Consider the following 22889-nt stretch of genomic DNA (forward strand, 5'->3'; position numbering starts at 1 on the left):
GTCCTGCGAGGGGGTAACTATAGGTCGGTTGTCATATCATTGCTATGCTCGGGCCGTGATAATACCGTTAGGTTCAGTCCGAGCAGGGCCCGGACGTACAAATATATACTTCGAAGTGTATTTCATATTTGAATGTCGACGTACAATTATTGTACTTCGACGTACAAATTGTACGTCGAAGTACATTTCTCTTTTTACCTAGTAGGTCTTGTTGACTTTCGACCCAAGTGGTACGCCATATTATCGATACTAGAAACCGCAATTCGCCACGGCGACATCACCGTGTTCCACAGTGTATCGGGTTGAGATAGTTATCTTCCACCCTGTGCTGAATCACGGTGATGCGTGGAAGAAGGCAGATATCGCGTTAGACGTACTGTAGTCGAGGGTAACAGCTACCGGATTAAATGCGTTCCGAGTGTTTAAGAAAGTCCGCTAATCTATTATTTTAATTGATAAAACGTTTTTAAATAACTGAATTATTTCCCATTTAAAATGATTAATATTCTATAATACGAATAATCAACAACAAATTTAAATGTACCGGGTAAGCACCTTTTACTTTATTACTCACCGTACGTTTTCTGGAATATTAGATTAAGCTGTTACTATCGTCACGTTTTCGTGCTAAAAACGGTATCCACGTGTTTATCTTAAGGCATTTGCAACCAAATATTTAGTTCATTTTCGTGAATTGAGAATAACATTTCTGGATGAGTACATCGAAGATACCTCTTCAATAAATAGATCATTTCGAGTTGAAGAAGCTTGGAACAAAATGCTAATCTTTTCAAGTATTGTCTTGTTTCAGATATTTGAAGCTTTTTAATCAGAAATCAGAAATTTGCTTGTATATAAATGCATATTGATTTGAAAGTATCATTATCAAAATGATTACATGATTTTTAAATGGAGTATACTGTATTAATATAATAGAGGGTACAATTCTAGTATGAAATGTGTCCACTATATCAAATTCTAGAATTGATATTGGTCAAGTTTATCAAAACTCGTGTATTGAAATGGGTCCACTTTCTAAATGGTATCGTTTGCAAATGGGTCTGCTTTAAAAAAAATCTTGTATCAAAATGGGTCAACTTTATCAGAGATCCGGTCTAAAAATGTGTCACATTTCGGAAGTCTCAGTGGGACACCCTACCCTAAAATTTGGGAAGTTACCCGTCCCCCCCCCCCCCCACCCCCGGGGATTAAATACACGGACGTTCTAGGAAGCGGGTACTAACCTAGCCCGTAAAAACTTGAAAGCGTATTCCTGAAAGGATTATTGACTGCAATTTTTTTCAGATGTTGTTTAATAATTTTGGGAATTTGGAAAATAACACAGTGCAATTTATTACAAATTAAATGTATTTCATATAAGTCAAGCATACAGAACAACGCAAGTTCAGGTAACACGCATGGTATTAATTTGATGGCTTAAAACAATGAGCAATAAACCGTTTAACATAATAAGAAATGGATTTAGAAAATGATACAAACAAATCCAATACTCCCGAATACATTAAAACAGATATATATCATTATATCATGGAGAACATTTAATAAACATTTCGTCCTATTATTATTATCAAATAAAGGTATATGAATATATTTCTTTGCCATTTTCACCCAAACATAAACTATCTCAATTCTCAATCCACTTTTATTCCGATAAATAAACATAAATTGTGTACAGCTTTATTTTTATCGGAATTTTAAACAAGGTGTCATTTCTTTCATTTATTGAAGTGCATGTTAACGTTCGTTTTAACGTCTACTTACTTTAACTAGAAAATAAATAGATTTGATCCGTGAAAAAAAATGAATTATCAGAGCAGCACTTATTAATTATGTAGTTGCATCTTTTTGGTTCATTTAAGTATTGTTCTTAATATACGAAACAAATAAAAGTTCTCCTTAAGTTGAACATACCAATGTACATTATAATCGTAAAACTGCCGAGAACTGCATTCGACATACAACATGAACAATTCAGTGTTGTAGTGAAGAATAGCGCCTGAATTTTCAGAATCTCGAGTGTATTCTATCGTGACCTACAACATTTGTATCTGCCGCAGACGGCGCTGTGGTAGTTGTCGATGTACTCGTAGCTCCTGCAGGAGCTCCTACACCACCCTCTGTTACCCGCACACGCGTGGTCATCGTTGGCTGAACATGAGGTTAAAGAGCAATCATATTGATTGACGTGTTCGCTGCAATGTTTTATACCAAAACATACGGCCACGTTATAATTCGTATAAATTCAGTCAATCTGTAAGTTAAATTCAAAAAACTAATATTTTTAGACAATGTTTAATTCATACCATTTGAATCACATGTACACACCACACCAGACGCGGACAGTAGCAATCCGTCGCAAATCTGGGACTTTGTATTAATATTGCTTACATTCTGTAGTGTTAATCTCAGGAATGCTTAAGTATTCAGTCTTGAGTTCTTAGTATTATTCATTCATTCATTCAATCCTCTCTGCGCCGTCTGGTGCTTGAGGCGACGGCAAGGGAGCGCCACTTTGGTCGGTCAGCTGCTGTTGCCGGTGTTGTCTGCAGAGTGAGACCTCTGTTCTTGAGCTCTCGCTCCATGGTTCGGCGCCACGTCTCTTTCGGTCGTCCACGATTTCTTTTCCCCTGTGGAGTCCATCTCAGTACCACCCTGGGTAGCGAGTCGGGTGCCATTCTGCAGACGTGGCCTTGCCATCTCGATCTTCTCAAATCGATGGTCTCCGCAATGCTGTTTGCGCCAGCTCTTTTACGCAGTTCCATGTTCGTGATCATGTTTGGCCAGAAGACTTTCATGATCCGTCGTAGGCACTTGTTCTGAAAGACTTCCAGTTTTCGCTCGATGGTAGAAGTGGTCTTCCAGCACTCAGACACATATAGAAGGACGCTCAGTACGTTGCTCTTGAAGATGCGGAGCTTGGTGTGCATCCTAAGACTTGTGGTCCTCCAGACGGGCTTCAGCATTGCGAAGGCTTGATTGGCTTTGCTGATTCTCGTGTTGATCTCCCTTGCACTGTCTTCATCTGTGGTGACCTTGCTGCCCAGGTAAATGAACTCGTCCACATCTTGCAGAAGCTAGTCATTGATCGTGATTGGGTCGCACACTTTGGTGTTCTTCCTCATGACCTGAGATTTCCCAATGTTGACCCTGAGACCTATGGTGCTTGCTGACAGTGCCAACTGTTGTGTCTTCTGCTGGATGTCCTTGTTCCTGCTAGCAAGTAGCCCGATATCGTCGGCGTAGTCCAGGTCATCTAGCAGCGAGGTAAGCGTCCACTGTATTCCTTGCCTCCTTCCCTCTGTGATGCGTTGCATGATCCAGTCAATTGCCATTGAAAAGAGGAGCGGCGAGAGGAAACATCCTTGCTTCATCCCATCTTCCACCTTGAATGGTTCAGTGAGCTGGTTGTTGTGGACACCTCTGCACTCAAAGTTTTCGTACAGGGACCTGATGACGTTGACAAGTATCTGAGGGATGCCATAATGTCGCAGAATCTCACAGAGGGAGTCTCTGTGTAGGCTGTCGAAGGCCTTCTCAAAGTCCACAAAAACCACGTAGAGGGATCCATTCTATTCATGGGACTGCACAAGGATCTGCCTAAGGACGAAGATGTGGTCGATGCAGGTGTTGCCTTTCCTGAAGCCAGCTTGTTCCTGGCGAAGGACACCGTCCACTGCTGTTGTTATTCGTTGAAGGATCATGCGGCTGAAGATCTTACTGGTGAGAATGGTGCTGGTCTTCCATTCGCTTGGCGCTTCTTCACTGTCCCAAATCTTTGAAGAATCTGGCAAAGAAGCTGCGGCGTCACTGTGTCTTCTGCTTTCAGCATCTCAGGGCACACTCCATCGTCGCCAGGCGCCTTCCCATTCTTCAGCTTACGGATGGCCTCATTGACTTCCGTTACAGTGATGTTGCCGAGATTGATGTCAAGGTCCTCTTCAGCTTCAGGAATGTCGGCTGGGGTTGGTGGGTCTGGGCGGTTTAGAATGGACTCAAAGTATTGCTTCCATTTCTTCAGCTTCTCCTCTTCCACAGTGACATGAGTTCCGTCTTCAGCTCTCACAGGAAGGTCATGGTGCTGGCCGTAGTCGCCCTTCAGCTTCCCGGTGTTCTGGTACACTGTCTTCATGTCATTGTGCTCGGCGGCTGTCTCCGCCTCCTCTGCTAGCCTCTCTATGTACCTCCTCTTGTCTCTTCTGGCTGATGTCTTCACCACCTTGTCTTTCTCGCTATATTCCTTTGAAATTCTTCCTTAAGTCTTAAGGATTTAGTGTCCAACAGTTTCTTTTTGATTCGCCTTCTTTCTTCTATATGATACCACGTTTCTTCTGAGATCCATTCTGTCTTCTTGCTCTTTCTTAAGCCCAGAACTTCCTCTCCTGTCTCTTTCATTACTCTGTTGAAGCCTTCGATGGTCAGTGCTGCCTCATCTTCCAAAATACTAAATCTATTCCTGAGGGTTAACCTAAACTCTTGTTTCACTTTTGGGTCTTTCAACTTGACGACATCATAGTGTTGGTTCTTGATGTCTCCCGTCTTGACTTTCCTGAGCTTCAAAGTCACCTTGGCCACCAGAAGACTATGGTCGCTGCCAATGTCTGCATGTCGCATCACACGCACGTCCTGCAGAGAGTACCACCACCGACCGTTGATGATGATGTGGTCGATCTGGTTCTGGGTCCTGCCGTCTGGTGATGTCCATGTTAGTTTGTGGATCTCCTTGTGCGCGAACAGGGTGCCTCCTATGACCAAGTCGTTCTGTTGACAGAAGTTGACTAGTCTCTCCCCGTTGTCGGTGATCACACCTATTCCATGTCGTCCAATGGCCTTCTCTCTGTCTTTGTTGTCGCAGCCAACCTTAGCATTGAAGTCGCCGAGAAACATCAGCACGTCGTGTTGGGGGATGTCCTCTAAACACTTTGGAGGGCGTCATATAATGCATCCTTGTCCTCTTCTTCCGCATCGTCTATTGGTGCGTAGCCCACAACAACAGACAGCTTGGCGTCCTTGGAGTTCATCCTGACGTACAGCAGGCGCTCGTTCACAGGTTTTCACTGTAGCACGGTGTTGGCCTAGCTCTTGCTGATGATGACGGCAACTCCTTCCCGGTGGTCGTTGTCAGTTCTTTCTGAACAGATGGTGACTTCTCCGGAACTCACTTTCTGCTTGCCAGAGCCAGGCCATCTCGCTTCTGTTACTCCCATAAGGGTCAGGTTGTATCGGTTCAGCTCACTCACCACTTGCGCTAGCTTTCCAGTCTGGTAGGGTGTTCGCACCATCCAAAGTATTATGACATATCGAAAACATGTTATTGAATTCACCATAAGAAAGGAATCTTCGTTCCGACTTTCGGTTGTTGTAGAAGTTTGCAGTAAATCGATCAAATGATGCAATCAACATGCTTGTATGTACACGGACATATATTCTTAATTGGTCAACTCTTTTCTTGATTAAGTAGACATGTGGGTAAATTGAATTGATCAAATAAAAAGTGCAGATATTGCATATTACCAGTCTGAGAGTTGGTTAATCTTGAACGATTTGAAAATATATAATATATCAGGAAACAATTATATATATATATCAATTATATAAAATATTATCAATGTATTATCCAAGGCCAGTTTACCGTTGTTATTTGTACAAAGGATACACGTCCGAGATACGCGATACTGGTTGAGAAGTGTGAGTCCATATACGGCTAGAAGTGCCGCCCACACCCAGGGAGAAACGGCGATACCAGCGTAGGCTGCAATAGGGCCGACTGCTTGCAACTGCCTCTTGTCCCGCACCTCGTGATCTCGTGCAGTATCCTCAAGCGTCTCGCGGATACAGAGTGATGGGACAGTCATGGTCAGCAGGAAGATGTAGAACACACAGTAGAACGCTTTGGCATCCATGTTTATCCTAATGACAAGTTAGAACATTATTTTAAATTAAATACTTTTTTGCTCGGCGTAGCAATTAAATCCAATTCAAAAAACCATCCAAACGTAAACAAGGAACCTGGCTGCTAATTTGCTACATGAAAGCTTACGCCACATGCTCCCGGTAGCTAAACACTAAACAAAAATCTAACGAAACTTTGACAAGGATTGGTTTATTTAACTCAAAATTACATTAATTAAACATACAATAGGATTTCTTTTTTTAATTCACGGAACATTTGATACAATGTTTTTCGTTGTAATAGGCACATGCTATCTGGGAAGTTGTGGAACAAGAGTCCTTGAAGTTACCTGATGTAAACACAGAAGTGAAATCTTTGATGACAGTAAAAGTGGTAAATTATATCCATTTTCATTTAAAAATCGACAATTTACATTTAGTATAGGTAGATAGTAGTGTTTAACTCAAACAGCGAATAACACCAAAATTGCGGGGCCGGGATTCCAGTGGTCGAAAGAGGACTCATAAGTCTTGTAAAAAACACTTTACAATATACACAAAGTGAAAGCATAAACATGATTGTATTAAATAACAATTACAAATATATAAATTTAATAATATTTATTGAATTATAATAAGAAATAATTACATATAATGTAAAGGATTTTACTGGTCCAATGAAAAAACATTACGGAAAGCGTCGAACACAGCGAAAAGTGCTAGTCGGTAATTTCGTCGTAAGAAATGGAAATGCCCTTTCCAGAAAAGGTCAGACAGACGTGCTCCGGCTGAAATGTCATTTCTTCATAAAGTGCTGTTATTTTGTAGATTCAAGCAACATAATTTATATCACACATTCATAGCGTTAAATAACCTGTACCAAAAGCGTAACACACCATAAGACAATACATAAAATAAATTACAAAATAGATTAACTCTGGAATATTTGATTTAAAAAAAAAATATACAAGAACAACGGAAATATCGTTGTGTCTTTAAACAGTCTTAGCGTTGCTTGAACCAACGGATGTTTTGCCGAGCTTGTGGAGACCCGGTTAACAATTGAATTAGCCAAGGAAAAAACTATTTTTAGTTGTTCGCGTAGCGACACTAATGTAGTTACTCAAAATATCAAGTCGGTTCGGCTTATCTACGGAGAGCCTAATACCTGCCACACATGCCGTATCCGCACGAGAAAGAGTTGTATAATTTATGCAACAGGTTAGAGTTCTCCAACTATATTCATTCACAAATGGAAATATTATATAAATATCGTGTTAAATGTAATAGTTTTGAACGGAGCTTATATAGAAAAGAATCAATAAACAATGATTGTATTATTCGTGTCGCGGAAGAGATTGTTTATGAATGATTAAAATAGTCCACTTTCCGCTGCGTCTTCATGACGTAGTTCTTTTGCTTAGCTCATTCATAAGCTGAGGCTATTAATAGATGCGGCTGCCAATAAACAAGGGAGGGTCGAAATAAATCGTATGTTAATATTTGATTAACATGCAGTTTTCCTTCCAAACATTTGAATCATAGCCGCGTCATGCGAAAATGGGTCTTATGGTCTTTCGACCAGCGTAGCTCAAGTTTTAATGTGGTTTGCTTGAGAATTTAAGACAATGCTGTTTAATACCAATACATATTATAATTATGTTGTGTTTCATTCTTTGTTTGACTCAAACGAAGCGACGGGTACGCTCGCGTAGTGTGTAACGATCGTGAACAGCACACTTTACATTCAACCAGCGTTCGCACATAGAAGAAATGGGTCAACTATGTGCTACGTTTACTTTGCTTACTTAAGTTAGAAGTCTATTCTTTACGTAATTGCAATCATAAGGCCCCGGCTTCAAATGCTTGCGGAGGGTATATTCGTGCATAATAAAAGTCGCAGTGGCATGGTATTTGTGTTTAGCGTTCTATTTCGTCACGGGGTACTTTTTCGCGGGTGTTTAAGCGTCTATTTTTCGTCACGTGATCAAAAGATGTTCTCGGCAAAAAAAAATAGTTCATCGAAACGATTGCATGAAATTATTAAGTTTGTACATTCGATTTATTTTCAAGACGGTAGTTTTATCAAAATGATTTTTGTTTATTTATAATTTATTAATTATATTGAGTTCAAAATAACTAAAATAGTTGTTTATTGGCTGCTCAATGATACATTGTTTACTCCCCACGCTTGATCGCGCTCCGACTGTCAAAACATTCGATTTCGTTGAGCAGAACAGTCAGCATCTCAAGCAAGTTCCTCATTGTTGCTGAAGAACGTACTTTAAAGTGAGTACATTCATAGCGTGGCGAACAGCTAATGTTGTTGCTGAAAATTTCAAGTCAGTTCGATGCTATCTACGGAAAGCCTTCTACCCGCCACACATGCCGTATCCGCGCGAGAAAGAGTTGAATACTTTATGCAACAGGTTTGGATTATCCAATTACATGTATATTCATTCACAAATCGAAACATTATGTGAATATCGTATTAAATAGAATAGTTACAAACGGAGCCTATATAGAAAAAAATCAATAAACAATGGATGTGTTATACGTGTCGCGGAAGAGTTTGTTTATGAATGATTAAAATAGTCCACTTTGTGCTGCGTCTTAATGACGTTGTACAGTTCATTCGTAATCTTAGGCTATAAATAGATTCTGGAAAAAAGCGCAATAGTATAAGTTTAGCCTACGCGTGTTTATATTCTCAATTTATAAAACGTTGAACATGAGTCAACAATAACTTCAGGGATACGATAGACAACAACGAAAATGCTTCATAATCACTAAAACCGAATATAACAAACAATTAATTATGACACGAATGATCTGTTTCGTAACTTCGTTAATGCTTCTACAACGGGTATTTCTGGGAAACGTTCTTTTGTTCTCAAAAGATAGCGGCGATCTTTTGTATTTACGGGTGCTAACAAGGCAATAGTAGAAGGTTATGCTTGTTTACATTCGCAGTTCTCAATTTATTAAACGTTGGACATGAGGTCAACAATTACTACAGGTATGCTATAGACAACCTAAAAAAATGCTTTATAATCGCTAAAACCGAAAACAACTAAATATAACAAGAAATATCTTTTAAAAATGTTGTCAGTGTAAACGCTGACTTTGAAATAAAGTTTGCAATTTGCTTTTCTTATTAAATAAATAAAATGAAAACAAAAGTTTAAGTATTGATTTTGTTCACTTGTAAGTTGCATATTCACCGCAATAAATGTGAGTTATCATTGTCAAACCACACATTAGTGTAAGTAGATAAAAAATTATACTACGGGAGTGCACATCACATATGTCTTCACATGCCTTATTATGAGTAGTCTTCTTCACTATCGACATATATCTGATTTAAACGCAGTTTTCTTTTGACACAATACGATCACACTTTCATAGCCGCGTCATGCGAAAATGGGTCTTATGCGTTTTGGCCAGCGTTTCTGAAACCCAACATGTGCATTCGCACAGTCAGGTCAGAGGCGTGCTTTTCGCTATAACATCATCAATATGTTATGGTCTCATTATGTATCCCCTGACCAGACTGAGAGATGCGCAGGCTGAGTGGGCTATATATATGGTGGGCGCATATGGAATAGGACCCACTTTCGCATGACGAGGGTCATTAAAATCTCATTGCGATTTGTAAATGCCAAATTTTAGCACAATGCTTTTGGATATAAAATTGAATTCAAAATAGCAAAATGGTAAATAAGGGCAGCCTATCCAGGCGTTCAGGAACGATTTCCAGACGTGCTGACCGAGTACGGCAAACATTGTGGTTGGATAACTAAACGATTTTCCTCTTATCGTGACACTATACTATTTCGGTAATGATTGTTTTCTCATCTTGAAAGCAAAACTGAAATTCTGCGAGATAGATTTTAACTCGTTATTGTAACTTGGCCACAATTTGTGTCGTTTGAACATACATAGAGTAGTCGGGGATTCCTTACACTGAACAGTGCTACATCCTTTGCGCTAATCACAGACACAGTGATGTAGCCAGAGTTCAGAGGTTTTATCTCGAATCAACCTATGAAATATTCGAAAATATTCATGCGTGTCTGCTGGCGTTATTTTCAAGTCATTAAGATGAAAAGCTGAGTAAAACTGCTTGGGTTACAAGTAATGCATAAACAACATTGTACGGGTCAACAGGGCTGTCTTGATGACTACCTAATTCGTGAGTTAAAAGATTTATTTTTTTCATCAATGATCTTATTGTTTATTTTGAATTTGTTTATGGTGTCAAAAATCAAAAGTTTTGTACAGGGAAATTTCATCATGAGATTATATTTTTAGTGAGATAGGTATTCGATATTCCTAGAATGTTCATTTAATATGATGGTGATTGCAAATTGTCTTTATATTCATTTCTCACTCCCATTTTCATCATACTTTCTATGCTTTCAGAACGTCCAAAAAGGGCAATGCTGTTGGTATTTTGTCTAAGTTATCTCTATGAAATAAATAGGATGATAAAAAGTGCACACAAAGCTCGACCCGTGCGTTATTACACACTCTTTATACATTTGAATAGCAGGTTTTCATTTCAAACATGCGATTAATTTTGAAAATTGCCTCTTAAATTATGCAATAGCGAACAACTTCAGTGCCTTCAGCGCTTTGATTTAACTACGCGTAGAGCTAACTATTTACTCTCTTTCACACGCCCACCCGTTGTCTATGTAAAGACTTGGATCAAACCAGTGATGAGCGCACCCATTACATGATGTTAGCGGTCTATCTATATCTTCAATTCATCTGGTCCTCATCCTTCATACGTGAACGCGTTATTGTGCTGGTATAAATACTCAGAATTACTTAGTACACATGCAGTACTTTATGTTACATAATTTATCGTTAATACTTACTTGGTTCTGCTATTTATTTTCCGAAACTGCTTTACATTCGAAAATTAAAATAATTTAATCCAATATAATGCAGCATTATATAGGCGCTGTAGGTTCGCTTATTGCGCAATTCATAGTGAACACATAGTAAACAAAAACATTAATAATGTGCTAAAGCCGTAAAAATGTTTAGGATGTTTTGCAATTAATTATAATTTCGTAAACAGGATGTTTTTAAAGTTTCGCTTTACATGAATACTGAATAATTATGCAAAAATCAGAATAACATTGTGTACAAAAACAAACATGGCACAAAGTAAAATTGTGTGTGTGTTTATTATAAAAATGAGAACTGTTTAATTCTTCAGTGTTTGTTCATCTCCTTTCAAATTATGTTGACGCAAACATTTCATTACTGAAAATTAATAATAATAATAATAATAATAATAATAATAATAATAATAATAACTTTATTTCACGAAGATAACACATTAAGAAATAGCATATCTTTTTTACAATGTGGTCTTCAAAAAACACAGTATATGTAAATATAACTCAACAATGTCTAGCATACTGCAATCAGCCTTAAAATAATTACAAAAGCATCATATAATGAAAATAATAATACTTATACAAATAATATTAATAATATAAAATAATAGTAATATAATTACAAAAAAAAATAAAATAATAATAATAATAATAATAATAAATAAAAGTAGTAATAATAATAATAATAGTAATTATAATAATAATAATAATAATAATAATAATAATAACAATAACAATAATAATAGTAATAATAATAATAATAATAATAATAATGGTTATTTCATTATTTCATAACAACAGACAATAACAAAGCAAAAAGAAGAATAAAATACCCAAAGGCGGTATTTTAATCCATATAACCCACAATATCAAAAAAAAGTTTGTAGCAAATGATTTTTAAGGTGCCGTTTAAAGGAAATAATTGTAGGTGATTGTCTTATATTATTTGGAATAAGGTTCCATATATTTCTCGCACAAAAGGAAAATGTACGCTTTCCGTAATTCGTATTAAATGCAACATATGATAAATCGTTGTGGGTGGTGGACCTAAGAACGTAGGTATTGTTATTTGATACAAAAATAACGTCATCAAAATAAGGAGGCATTGAGCCATCTAAAACTTTGTACACTATAGTCCCAACAAGAAATTTACACATATTTTCAAATGACAACCAGCCCAGTTCATTGAAAATCGGAATTGAAGGAGAGGAAAACGGCTTATTCGTTATTATTTTTGCAGCACGTTTCTGTATCGAAATTACCTTCTTTAAATTTGATCTTGTGGCTGAGCACCATATTGTACAACAATAGTCCATATGTGGTAAGATGTATGAATTATAAAACAACTTCATTGTTTCATAATTTAGATAGGGTTTAATGCGTTTTAATAAGGATAGCTTTGAGTTGAGCATTCGACAGACGTTATTTATATGCAGTTTCCAAGTGAGATGTTTGTCAACAGTTATACCAAGTAAATTATGATATTCAACTTGATCAATAACAATGTTGTTGATTTTAAGTAATAAGGTGTCTGCAGACTTATTAGCACTGGATAATATCATGCATTTAGTTTTGTTTGGATGTATTAACACATTGTTAAAAGAGCACCAATTTGATATTATATCTAAGCCATTTTGCAAAGTACTTTGAATGCTTTTAATGTCAACATTAGCTACATGTAAGGTAGAGTCATCTGCATAAAGATCTAACGTTCCCTTTTGAAGGAAAAACGGCATGTCATTAATATATATAAGGAAAAGAAGAGGGCCCAGAATAGATCCTTGAGGTACCCCGGCTTTTATAGTTTGAAAAGCTGATTTTTGTGTTCCGACTTTGACGCATTGTTGTCTGTTAGATAGGTACGACTGTATCAAGGTAAGCACATTCTCAGAGAAATGATACATATAAAGTTTTTTAAGTAAAATATCATGATCTACTAAATCAAAGGCTTTTCTAAGGTCAAGGTATACTGTCCCTACATTTTTTCCAGAATCTATGTTTTGTAGCCAAGAATCTATAAGTCGAATCAATGATGACTGACACTAATGATTTTGACGAAAACCAGTTTGAAAAGTATGCAACAATTGATGTTTTTCATGAAATGACTTCATTTGATTTGAAATGTGTCTTTCAAATATCTTAGAAATAGTAGGGAGTATGGAAATGGGTCTATAGTTGTTTAGGTCATTTTTATCTGATTCTTTATGCACCGGCAATATATATGCATTCTTAAGCCTGTCCGGAAAAATTCCACTTTGAATGCTCTTATTTATGATTGATGTTATTGAGCCGACAATGGTATCACCACAATGTTTGAGTATATCAGAACCGATATTGTCAAGGCCAGGTGCTTTATTGTTTTCAAACAGTCGATTATTTTACGGACCTCAAATACTGTTATTGGTGCAATTTCAAATAAATGTGTTTTTAGTTTATCATTGAGATATCTTTTGAATTTTGTATAATTATATGGTTCAAATTTAATTTTGGTGATCAAATCGGAGATGTTAGTAAAATGTGTGTTGAATGTGTCTAAGATCTCAGGAATTCTGTCAATGGTTGTATTATTTACGTCAAGTGTTAATGGCAGAGTGAGGGAAGGATTTGGATGTGCAAGGGAATTAATTGTTTTCCATATATGTTTTGTTGACTGATTTTCATTTACTGAGTTATTATAAAATTGTTGTTTATATTTTCTTATAAGAAACGTTACACGGTTCCTTTGTTTTTTGTACTCGTCGATTTTGTGCTGTTTTTTCAACAAGTCTCGCATTTTAATTGCATGTTTAATTTCGTCTGAAAACCATCCAGGTAAAATTTGTGACTTAATTCTTTTTGTTTTAATAGGTGCATGGATGTTTAATGTTGATGTTATGGTATCAAGTAAATAATTGAGACATGTATTGGGATCTGAGACCATGTCAATCATTTCTAAATTTGACATTAATAAATCGTTTTGAAAAGTGTGTTCCTTAAAATGTTTGAATTGCCTATATTCTTTTGATATATGCTTGTTCTTAGATATTTTTGTATTTATTTGTCTTGTAAAACATACAGGAAAATGATCACTAACACTATACGATGAAACAAAAACATTGCTAATACGATCGGGTCTATTTGTATATAAATGATCAATAATTGTATACGATTTCTTTGTAATTCTTGTTGGTTCCATTACTAACTGTTTAAAACCATTTGAAATTACAAACGAATTCCAGCGGGAGTTTTTGAATGTTTCTTTTTCAGATTGAAAGTTCATATTTAAATCACCTAAAATATAAAGTTCTTTACTCATACAGTTAATAGCATTTTTAAAGCTGATATCATAGGCTGATACCCAGTCAATTGCAGAATCCGGTGGCCTATAAATAAAGTTAATTAGAAACTATTTAGCGTTTGGAAACATAATTTCAATCCAGACCGATTCTAATGAGCACGCATTTAAATCTAATCTATGTTTGAAAGGTATATTGTCTTTTATGTAAATAACTATGCCACCACCCTTACGATTATCTCGGTCACGACGAATACAATTAAAATTTGGAATTTGTATATCCGAATCTTGTATTTCATTGATTAAAAATGTTTCGCACAGTCTTAAAATATGTATTTTTGAATGTGAAAGTACATATTTAATTTCATCTAATTTAGGCATTATGTGACGCATATTAAGACAAACAACATTTAACCCTCTATTAGAAAAGTTGAAGTCTAAATTAGGAGCAGTATTCTTGTCACACTTGTCAATAGCAATACGCCTGTCAATATTTGAAATACATGTATTGCAATTTGTACTTGAACTAGATTTATCAATATTGTTTTTACTAGGTGTCAAATAATTTGAACAATATGATGTTTTAAAAAGAGAATTGCTCGCATCACATTTGCAGACATTATTATTACATTCTATACATATGTACTTAAGTGTATGGAACCTATTTGGAGAAAGGATACTTCTTGTTTGTTGTATATCATGCGATTGTCTGTTAAAATTGTCCTATATTGGGAACATCGTTGGAGCCATGAAGAAAGTTTCAGTGAAAAAAGTAAAAGTTGATTGTAAACATGTAATTTTTGTTCGCTCAGAAAGCTTATTTTATGAAGGAAACGTTTGCAAGAGCATTTTCAAGAGCGGCGATTTCACAAAGCTTAATTTAAAAAAAAAACTGCTTCCGCCCAAACGATGTTACGAAATAGTATGTGCTCAACTGCCTGTTAGCGACGTTATACTAGCCACGTGATGTGTATTTAAGAGATTAATAAACACAAATGTGACTTAATTGGTGCAGATTGCCTACGAATGTCTTCATCGCATTATATCCTAGGGCGATTCGTCATTAGTTTTATGCTGTTTTAATGGTTAATTGCCCCTATGTAAATAATTGTTTTCACGATCTGTTGTTTTTGTCGTGTGATTTATTGTCGTGCTTTTCTGTTTTCAAACAAGCACGTCTTTTCAACTGCACGCAAACATCTAAACATTTTACTGTAAACAACAGTGTCGCGATAATTAATTACGTGACGCCCAACAGTACACTCAAGTCGCAATTAGCAGAAATTCCTGAACAGCGGAAAAACATTATGGTTCATGATTAATATCTTCACAAATGCTCTGTATCCGTAAACGCTTGAATGACAGATTCAAGCAATTAATAGTAAACCACGACTTGCATATTTCTTACTAGCGTTTTAGACGACAATGCGATATTTGTACAAAAGCATCAACGGTTAATCGCATATTGCTTGTAAGTATAATCAATATAATTTTAATAAACCCAGTTTGTTTATCAGCATTGTTTATGTATTGCAAGAAATCGCTTTGAAGTCAGTTGTAGGGTGAGTCTTCGATAGCGGTGCAACAATTTGTGAATTTCAAGCAGTTGTCTCAACACTGTTTTGAACCGTGTTGAGTTTTTATTTTGCTGTTCCGCAAGAGGCCACAGAAGACAGTTGAAAAAAAAAGAAATAATTTATGAAGTACCATAAGTGATTGAAGTCAAATATTAATCAATAATGGGTCATTGTTATTACATTTAATTCCCGGCTTTTTAATCATTAAAAGCAACGAAATTGTCGTCATCAATTCAAAATTATTTACCCTTGGAACCGTATCTACCGGGTAATTGTACTAAGAAAAGTCTTTTATTTTACGACTAAAACACGATATTATTGTGCTTTTTGTTTTCATTATTTTATTTCAACAAAACATAGCGATAATATTCGATACCCCACCCACACGTACACATTTAAAACAAGAGGCCCACGATGGCCTTAATCGCTCTACTGCTATAAACACTGTGCAAGTTTGGAAAGAATAAGATGGAAACTGTGTACTTAATCGCGCAAACAAGGAGAATTTCCTCAAATTCAAGGGGAAAGTATTGTGTACTTATTTCTCCGATACTGTTCATATTCAATAGGGTTCAAGTCCTCATTGATATAAAGATACTGTGCGAATTTAGAAATAATTGGATGAAAACTGTGGAATTAATTGCGTAAACAAGCAGGATTTCAAAATGTTCTCATAATCAAGGGGAAGTCATTCTGGGCTTATTGCTTCGATATTTCTCTTTTTTTAAAAAGGGTTTGAGTCCTCATTGATAAAAAGACACTGTGCAAGTTTGCCAAGAATTGGATGAAAATTATGGATTTTCATTTTTTTTTCTCAAATTCAAGGGGAGATAATTCTGGACTTATAACTCCGATATTGCTCATTTTCAATAGGGTTTGACTCATCATTCAGATAAAGACACTGTGCAATTTGAGAAATAATTGAATGAAAACTGTGGACTTAATTGCGTAAACAAGCCTTATTTCACAATTTTCTCAAAGTCAAGGGGAGATAATTCTGGACATTTTACTGTGATGTAACCCATTTTCAATAGGGTTCGAGTCCTCATTAAAATAAAGACACTGAACAAGTTTGAAAAGAATAGGATGAAAACTTTGGACTTTATCGCGTTAACAAGAAAAAGTCTACTCGCGAACCCACCCATGAATCTCTCCGTCGTCAATGTTTCGCCCCTGAACCATGGAGATCTCAGGAGGGTGGGGCCACCGTAGCTACGGTGTGAATGTCGAAAGCTCTACTTTTTCCAAGTTGCCTCCTTTCGCCTCCGCCACAACCAGCTGGACGACCACTCTGCAGCTTGTATTGACTCAGATTCCGGATAGTCCGCCTATCCCTGCCAGTAGACCCAACTTCTGACATCAGTCGACACACGGATTGTGCGTAAAACCCTCAAGCGACTACTTTCATGGAGAACAACCAAGCACGCCAGCCTCTTTGGCTGCTTGTAGCAGCTTTTAGCAGCTCTTTGTACATGGCCTTTTTCCTTTCGTAAGCCTCCTCTACTCTGGTTTCCCAAGGTACGGTTAACTCGACCACGATGAGTCGTTTTTCCGACTGTGACCACGTCACGATGTCGGGCCTGGATTTGTTTGTACGATTCTTGGGAAGACCAGCTTCTTGTCAAGGTCGACCTTCATGATCCATCCGGTTGCGCCGTTGAGAATTGAGGTTTCCTGTGTGGGCTTGTGCAGTTTCACCCGGCTTCATGAAGTTGATTATACTAGTATGTCGTCGCGGGGTACTACTTCCTTCTTCATTTCTTGTTCAAGCCAGTCAGCCACCTCTCTGAGATTATTTTCATGGCAAAGATCTTTGAAAGCTTGTTGAGTACTTATACTATAAATAAGTTGATGTACTTATTTCGGAATACCATAAGCGCAATCGTGGTTACTCATTAAAATCCAGAGGGCGAGAATGCGATAACGCGATAGTACGATGGCGACAATGCGACAATACGATGACGACAGTGCGACAATACAATGGTGACAATGCGATAGTACGATTGCGAGAATGCGAGAACGCGATTGTACGATGAAGACAACGCGACAGTGCGACAATATGATGGCAACAGTGCGATATCGCCATCGTACTATCGCATTTTCGCCAATGTATTGTCGCACTGTCGTCATCGTATTGTCGCATTGTCGCCATCGTACTATCGCGATCTGGCAATCTCGCATTGTCGCCATCATACTATCGAACTGTCGCCATCGTATTGTCGCACTGTCGCCATCGTATTGTCGCACTGTCGTCATCGTTTCATCGCACTGTCGCATTGTCGCCAGCGTACTATCGCATTGTCTCCATCGTATTGTCGCACGTTGTTATCGCACTGCTGCATTGTCGTCATCGTACTATCGCGTTCTCGCCATCGTCCTATCGCATTGTCGCCATCGTATTGTCGAACTGTCGTCATCGAATTGTCGCCATCGTACTTTCGCGTTCTCGCCCTCTGGATTTTAATGAGTAACCACGATGGCCTAACGGTATTCCCTAACTTATTACTACAGACGAATTCAAAAGTATGTTGATGTGTGACAGTGAGCGTTGAATTATATCACGCACTATAATTTTTCTGAAGACGACAATTAGAGTGAGTCATTTCAGAATAGATGATATGTCATTAAAGTTAAGACAAAATCATTAACCAAACAAATATTTATTGTTAATCTTTGTAATATATTTACTTACGATTATCAGGGGTACGCGATTTCGCACATTCGTTGGGATCATTTATAAGCTAAAAGAAGAACTATCTTAACAAAATATGCTCGGCGTATATCATGATTCAAAAGCAGAAGAAGAGCATTGACCTTTGAAACTAATTAAATTGAGAAATGTTTTATTTGTTGTTGCTGTTGTTGTTGTTTTGAGATGTTTGTCGCATACTCATTACATGCAATGTTTCTTGGTGAACGCATATTCAAACCGCGCAATAGGGTCCTAGATAAAATCATACTACGTGAGATCACATCATATGTGTCCTCACATGGTATATGATGAATTTTTTTCTCCATCGAAATATACATAATGTTTACGTTTGAGTAAGACATAGATGTCTTTCTACATACATGTATTAAAGTCACAGTTTAGAACCGCGTCATGCAAATGTGTGTGTTATGGTGTAGCTCAAGCTCAGCCAGCATATTCATCAGCCTGAGCTAGTTTGGCCGCATATGACATAAGACCCATTATCGCATGATGCGGGTCTTTATAAATCGCACACTGTCTTGTAAATGGAACATCTAACCACGATAAAAAAATGACGTCAGACTTTTTTATTATTAGAACACTTGCAAATGTAGGTAACCTATTTTGGCTGACTGGACCGCCAACGTCACACAATCATACATAAACGATGTCCCATCTTATTATGAACTGATTCTATTTCGGTACTTTTTTCTAACAATTTAAAAACACTTGCCATATTAAATGTTAAATTTTGCGTTTGGTGTAATGATCGCCTATATAGCTTTAAATAAATGTTCAAGTCATTAATAAGTGAAAACAATGTACACAATGTGAACATTATGTTATTGTATTACCTAGCTGTCTGAACTCACACTATAATAACAAAATGTATATAAAGCATTAGAAAGGTTCTGGGCTCGTAGATTTTTAGCTGAGTAACCTTATTTCAGGAGTTAGTTGCCCGTCTTGGCTACCAACCATATAAAGTTAGTTTAATCCCTGCCAACCATCCATCTATGTATCAAACCATCCATCATCTATATCTCACACCAATCCCAACTCCAATACAACCATGAAAAAACCTATCCAACCATCCAACTCTCTTTTCAACTATACTATCCAACAATGCACTCACTTATATTACCATCCATCTGTCTCACAAAACAACCACCCTCATCTCCAATCATGTACTCTTATTTCATGAGTTTGTTGCCCGTCTGGGCAACCAGCCATATAAAGTTAGTTTCCATCCCTGTCAACCATCAATCTATGTACCCAACCATCCATCCTTCTACCCAACTATCCATTTCCTTTTCAACCACCCATGATTCTATTCAACCATGCACTAACTTATCCGACCATCCTCACATCTTTCTAACCACCCATCTATCGCTCCAACCATCCAACTCCTTTCCAACCTTCCACTAATCTATCAAATCATCCACCTTTCTGTCCAATCATCCATCTATCCAACGATCCATCCGTGACCTATCAAACCATCCACCCACCTATCAAACCATCCACCCACCTATCAAACCATCTATCCAGCTATCAAACCATCCACCCAACTATCAAACCATTTATCCAGCTATCAAACCATACACCCAACTATCAAATCATCCAAATACCGATCAACCAGTACAGTCGTATACTCAAGACCCAATTATCAAACCATCCACCCACCTATCAAAACATCCACCCACCTATCAAACCATCCACCCACCTATCAAACCATCCACCCATCTATCAAACCATTCATCCACCTATCAAACCATTCATCCACCTATCAAACCATCCACCCACCTATCAAACCATTCATCCACCTATCAAACCATACACCCACCTATCAAACCATCCACCCACCTATTAAACCATCCACCCACCTATCAAACCATCCACCCACCTATTAAACCATCCACCCACCTATCAAACCATTCATCCACCTATCTAACCATCCACCCACCTATTAAACCATCCACCCACCTATCAAACCATTCATCCACCTATCAAACCATCCACCCACCTATCAAACCATTCATCCACCTATCAAACCATTCATCCACCTATCAAACCATCCAACCACCTATCAAACAATTCAACCACCTAGCAAACCATCCACTCACCTATCAAACCATTCATCCACCTATCAAACCATTCATCCACCTATCAAACTATCCAACCACTAATCAAACCATCCAACCACCTATCAAACCATCCACCCACCTATCAAGCCATCCATCCACCTATCCAACGGTGCATTCACCTGTCAAACAATTCACTGATCTATCCAACCATCCATCTATCTATCCAACAATTAATCTATCTATCTAAGCATAAATCCACCTTTAAAACCATGCTCTTACCTGTCCAACCATCCACCCATCCCTCAACACATCCACCCTTCTGTCCAACCGTCCACAATCCTACCCAATAATCGACATATCATTGCAACCATTCTCCCTACCATCAAAACATCAAATTATCTTTCCAACAATCCACCCTCCGGTCCAACCATCTACTAACCTATCAAATCATCGATCTACATTTTCAACTATACACCCTCATATCCAACCATCAACCATCCTATCCAACCATTTACTAACCTATCCAATCACCCAGACCACCTATTTCTAAAACTTTCCCTACTTCTATCCAACCTTCCACATATCTTTCAAAATATCCATCTTCCAACCCAACCACCCATCTATCTAACCAACCATCAATCCACCTATCAAACCACCCATCAACTTATCCAACCATTCGTCCACTTATCTAACCATGCAGCCATATCTCCATCCATGAACCCACCTATCAACTCATGCAAGTTTCATCTACCCATCTTTCAATAGAGAAGTGTATCAAACTGTATAACCGGTCTATAAAATTTGGCTTCATTCGTTTAATATTAATTGTATCAACTTAAACAATGCACCATGTTCAACACAAATGTTCCATATACAAATTAGTTCGTATAACGAAATTTGCTTCATAAATTCAACACCGATCCACTTTCGAAACGGTCTAGACTACCGTGTTCGCGAGTCTAGACTCTAGACTTGTGTCCACCGTCTCACCGACATGTACACATTTTAAAAAGTGTGTTTATTGTTGTATTGTTCTTTACTTAGCGTTGTTAATGTGTCCATTAGTCAAAACAATCTGTATTGTAAATAATCTTACCTGGAATATCAAAGATATTGTTGAAATTGAGCGTAAATAAAACAATTTCAGAGCGCGCTAAAAACACGTCTTTCGCCTGTGTTTACTTTCCAGTAACTAAGCATGTCGTTTCGGTTGAGTTCGGATAACAACGTCATATTAATTGTGACGTTACAACTACGATCTATTTTTGAAAGTCCGCAATTTCGGTATATTGAAATGGTAATACTTTAAAAAATTGTTGAATCATTTGTTCTTCTTTATCATATTATTCAATGATAAGCAGTAACTAGTTCAATATAAGCTCCTTTCTACGGAATCCGGATAGAGCCATCTATAATCTCGCCCTTCTTTTATCACGGGCGACACACGACAGTTGCGGCGACGCACAATATTTTGCGCGACAGTCGCGGCGACGCACGATATGTTTCTCGACAGTCGCGGCGACGCACGATATGTTGCGCGATACATGAAGAGACGCGCGAGAATGTACCACGAAATATCGCCCGTGTGTAGGTAGCCCAAGGCGATATATCGTGTTAAATATATCGTGCGTCGATATAAAAAAGCGACGGTCGCGTTCATAAAGGGCGACGGTCGCGTTCATAAAGGGCGACGGTCGCGTTCGTAAAGTGCGACGGTCGTGTTCAAAGGGCGGGATATCGCTTTAAAAGGGCGACTGTCGCATTGTAATTTTTGGAAAACGCGTCAGTCGACAGGCGATATTATTAAAGCGATATTTGAACAGTACAAATATCGCGTGTCGCCGCGACTGTCGCGCAAAATATCGAGTATCGCTTCGTGCGTCGTGTGTCGCGGACTGAAATTAGACCGATACACGAGATTCGGATAATATGAGCGATATTTGAATGATTAAATATCGTGCGTCGCCGCGACTGTCGCGCAAAGTATCTTGCATCGCTTTGTGTTTCGTGTGTCGCCCTTTGAACGCGAGACAAGACACACGAAGCGATACACGATATTTTGAGCGACTGTCGCGGCGACCGACGATATGTTGCGCGGCAGTACGTCGCGGCGACGCACAATATATTTAACACGATATATCGCCTTTTGGGCTACATACACAAGTGCGATATTGCGTGGTAAATCGGCCCCAACTTCCAAAATGGCACGGAACCATACATGCTTGTATAGCGATGTGTTTTAAACATTAAAGTGAAACATCTACATTTGGAAGCGCTTGCTTGACCTGGATATTAACGGATTATTTATTTAACCCTTTTAATAGCTTCTATAGTTTTCAAAACGATAATTATATTAAAATATGTTGCGTGTTTTGTGTTCAAAATATAATAAGATTTGAAAAACCGGTGCGGCAACGCCCTACCGCGGTGCGTTTT

At 37.8% G+C, this 22889-nt stretch overlaps 1 protein-coding gene across 2 annotated transcripts; it reads right to left on the reverse strand.

Annotated features, from left to right (window-relative positions):
• Positions 1 to 1348: 1348 nt before the first annotated feature.
• On the reverse strand, positions 1349 to 21663 carry LOC127861367 (big defensin-like). 2 transcript variants are annotated; one of them, XM_052399763.1, is made up of 3 exons: positions 21550 to 21663; positions 5675 to 5928; positions 1349 to 2169 (listed from the first exon to the last, which is right to left on the reverse strand). In XM_052399763.1, exons 2-3 carry the CDS (start codon positions 5919 to 5921, stop codon positions 2045 to 2047), a joined length of 372 nt encoding a protein of 123 aa, XP_052255723.1. In that variant the 5' UTR covers positions 5922 to 5928; positions 21550 to 21663; the 3' UTR covers positions 1349 to 2044. The 2 variants fall into 2 exon arrangements, with proteins under 2 accessions (XP_052255723.1, XP_052255725.1); XM_052399765.1 differs by lacking the exon at positions 21550 to 21663 and adding an exon at positions 10797 to 10896.
• Positions 21664 to 22889: the final 1226 nt, after the last annotated feature.

Source organism: Dreissena polymorpha, chromosome 16, assembly GCF_020536995.1.
Source record: "Dreissena polymorpha isolate Duluth1 chromosome 16, UMN_Dpol_1.0, whole genome shotgun sequence".
In the NCBI taxonomy this organism is placed as follows: Eukaryota; Metazoa; Mollusca; class Bivalvia; order Myida; family Dreissenidae; genus Dreissena; species Dreissena polymorpha.